The following is a 3,836-nucleotide window of genomic DNA, read 5'->3' on the forward strand; positions in this document are numbered from 1 at the left end:
CATAGCTAGTAAAAAGACAAAAACACATGTCTAGAAAAGGTGCATACACGTCGTGACGTGGTTGTGGGAAATTGCTAGTACAAATACTATTTCCTTGGGTACAACAACATGATGCAGTGTTCGTCCTTTAGAAGTGCCATTTCTAAATAAGGGTAATAGAATAATATATATATATATATATATATATATATATATATATATATATATATATATATATATATATATATATATATATATATATTATAAATCACAATAATTACTAACTTAAAATATTTTAGAAAAAAATATGAAAATTTGGATGACTCTCCAAATTTTATTTGCGTCACATAAATTGAGACAACAAAAATAACATATATTGGGTCCATTTTAATTTATTTGTCTTATTTTTTTTAGTGTTTTTTATATTTAAAAATTGCTTAAAAATACTATAAATCATGATAATTGACAACATAAAATATGTTTTGAAAAAAATACAAAAAATTCCATTGATTCTTGAAGTGAATCTATCGTAAAAATATTATAAATCATGATAATTGACAACATAAAATATTTCAAAAATATTGTATGTGGGTAGTCTTATTATGCCTTAAATAGCATCAAAGAAAGTACATGTTTGTAATAAAAAACTTATTCCTTTATCCACGCAAACAATGCTTGAAAAACTCCGTTATTAGCCCCAAAACATATCATTTATATTATTGTATATAAAGTTTAGTTATGACAAAGATAATATTTTAATATTGTTATGGTAAGTAAAATTAAGATTTTTTCTTAAAACCTTATGTACCTTTTCCGTTTCCTTTATGGATTGGGATTTCTCTACTATTCCTAACAAAACACGGCTAAATCACCAAAGTTTCCTTATTTAAATCCATCTCTCACCTCTATATATTTGCCTCTAAAAATTTGTTTTGTCTATTCCAAACAACAATGGACTCATCAAAACAATATCTGAATCAAGTCATATATTCAATCGACAAAACCTTAGAAATTCTTCATCAGCTTTCTTCTTTCGACGTTGACGTTGCTTCTCATCTGAATAATCTTGTGTTTGAGTTTGATAATATGGCCAAATTAGGAGAAAATTGTCATAGTATTAAAGTGCCAATGGAAGTTCTCAACCTAATTGATAATGGAAAGAATCCAGATGAATTTACTAGGGATCTGTTGAACAATTGTATTGCCAAAAATCAAATTACTAAAGGGAAAGTAGATACATTCAAGGATTTAAGAGGGCATCTATTGGAGGATCTCGAACAACGCTTTTCCTGATGAAGTGGAAGATTACAGACAGAGGCGGATTCAGGATTTTAAAAGATGGCGGATGCCACTATGTTTTTTTATTCTATAATATATGTTTTACTATTGAATAAGAATTATGACGATTTAGTATAAATTTTTAATTTATTCAATTAGGCTTTTTATTCATAAATAGACGAATAAGTTTGAAATTACATGTGTGATTCAATAGTTGGTCTATGCAATACATCATAAGCAAGTGTGTATCACTCACTTTGCCTTTTTTTTCCTAGCAGGTGTTTGATACGCACATTGCATTCGTGCTGGAAAGTTCCCATGTATGCATGCGTATGTTTATTAGATACACTTCTGTCAAATTTAAGTGTTTATTTGGTCATTGACTAACTTTGAGCAACAATCTTATAAATTACGCCAAGTTTAAAGGGCTATCTAGATATTCGGTGTATGTTTTATATGTACCAAGAGAAAAAACATGAAGAAAATGCACAAACAAGATCAAATAGAAACCCATGATTTGGATGATATCATAGATCAAACAGAAAAAGAAGCAGCCTTTAAATTCAAGGACAATGTGAATCATGAAAATTTGCACATAAAGTCTTAATACATTGATAACCTTATTTATATATAATAATACCAATTTCATGGTTATATTAAAGTAACTGAACTTTACCCGATATAGCATTGCTATTACACTTGATTTGAACTATATAAGGAATACATAGTGATCTCCTAAATCAACCTTTTAAAAAATTTGCTTGCTCAGTGACATCTTGAATCAATTGTGTCAAGTTGAGGTAAGAGGAACCCCCTTCCTCCATAGCCCTCTTTGCCTTTTCTCCTAATTCTTTTGCTCTTTTTCTTCTCATTTCAGCTTCCATTTCTTCACTCATTACTTCTTCAATCACCTTCTTAATATCATCTTTGCTCACTTGTTTTCCCAATTTTTCTTCTTCCCCAAACATCACTGGACTCTCCGTGCCAGCTTTCACTCCTGTCTTGACTACATTCACTATTAGCCTCTCATTAATGAACTGTTCAGCAAACATTGGCCAAGTGATCATCGCCACACCAGCAGTTATACCTTCCAGGCTCGAATTCCATCCACAATGAGTCAAGAACGCACCTATTGAAGGGTGTGATAAGATTAGTACTTGTGGCGCCCAACCGTGGATTAAAAGTCCTTGTCCTTTAACTCTTTCCTCAAAATCTTCTTCAACTAGCCAACTTTTTAACTCATCTGTCATGTGTCTAACAACCCAAATAAAGGGTCGTTTCGATGATTCTAACCCGAGCCCTAGCTCTACCATCTGAGACGTGGAAAGGCGCGATAGGCTCCCGAGACAGACAAAGAGTACAGAGTTTAGTTCCCATGAATCAAGCCAGTTTAGGCACTTGTGTTCATCAATTGAAGCCTTGTTACCTCTTTCAGCTTTGTCCTGTTTCTCTTTGTTACAGAGTGAAACAGGGCCAATGGTCCAAACTTTTGTGTTTTTTGCATTCATTAAACCCTTGACGTATTCTTTTTCCAAATCCTCAAAGCTATTCACCACTATCCCATAAGCTTCCTCCTCCGCTTTCTTCATTTGATCAGCGATTTCTTTCCAATCTACATCTCTTGGATTGAGAACATTTGCGATCTGTTTTTTGTTGAGTTCAATCTTATCGAATAATCCAGGCACTTGAAAGTACTCGGTATCAGACTCAATCTTTATTAACTCCTCCCAATTTCTCAAATTGTGTAAGCACAATAAAGTGAAGCAACCCGTCCCGTGAAAAACAATCCTAGGGATGTTAAATTTGTGTGCAGCATTAGTTGTCCATGAGAAACACATATCAGATATTACACAACTTGGTGAAGGTTTCATTTCTTGCAACATTTCTTCCACTTGGGGTTGAAGTCTTCTCGTAGCATCGTAGAATTTCAGCCCCAAATCCATCGATGGAAGCATGTCGAAATTTTCACATCCTTCAGGTAGTCCAGCCTCTACGCTTGGAAAGTAGAGGTGAACCACCTGAATCTTTAGTCCTGTTTCAATTGCATGATCAACGACATTTTTGAATCTATCGGCGTTCGAGCGTGTAGTAAGGATTGTGATTATAACTCCGCGTTGTGCCAGTAATCGCGCGATGTCAATCATAGGGATCATATGGCCTTGTGCCATGAAAGGAAGCAACACAAAATGTGGCTTCATTGTTGGAACATCCATATTTTTAGTAGAAAGATGAGAGGATATATATTTTTGTTATACTAATTAAGGTTGTTATACTGGGTTTAATTATTGCTTTGTAAAGTGATTATGTAACAGTGTGGTTGGCATTATCTTAATGTGTGGTTGGCATTATGAATTTAGATTTGCGAAGATGCTGATTGGATTATCACTGTTGGAAAAGTAATTAAATAGAGCAAATGCCCAAAAATAGTCCATAATTTTTGGGTTAAGAGCACTAATAATTACTCATAGTCGTCCCACAAACTTTTACTTATTTTTTGGCATTGATTTTGTCCACAATTTGATGTAGAGAATGTTCAATCATTTTTTAATATATATTTAGTAGAAATAATAACTCTATGT

General features: G+C 33.1%; 2 protein-coding genes across 2 annotated transcripts; one reads left to right on the forward strand and one right to left on the reverse strand.

Moving 5' to 3' along the window:
- Nucleotides 1-930: 930 nt before the first annotated feature.
- On the forward strand, nt 931-1,272 carry LOC125819795 (mediator of RNA polymerase II transcription subunit 10b-like). The gene has a single exon (XM_049499237.1). It carries the CDS (start codon nt 931-933, stop codon nt 1,270-1,272), a length of 342 nt encoding a protein of 113 aa, XP_049355194.1.
- Nucleotides 1,273-1,995: 723 nt separating this feature from the next.
- Nucleotides 1,996-3,470, reverse strand: LOC125819841 (UDP-glycosyltransferase 73C4-like). The gene has a single exon (XM_049499266.1). It carries the CDS (start codon nt 3,468-3,470, stop codon nt 1,998-2,000), a length of 1,473 nt encoding a protein of 490 aa, XP_049355223.1. The 3' UTR covers nt 1,996-1,997.
- Nucleotides 3,471-3,836: the final 366 nt, after the last annotated feature.

Source organism: Solanum verrucosum, unplaced genomic scaffold (genome assembly GCF_900185275.1).
Source record: "Solanum verrucosum unplaced genomic scaffold, falcon-dt-bn FXZP01000239.1, whole genome shotgun sequence".
Classification (NCBI taxonomy): Eukaryota; Viridiplantae; Streptophyta; class Magnoliopsida; order Solanales; family Solanaceae; genus Solanum; species Solanum verrucosum.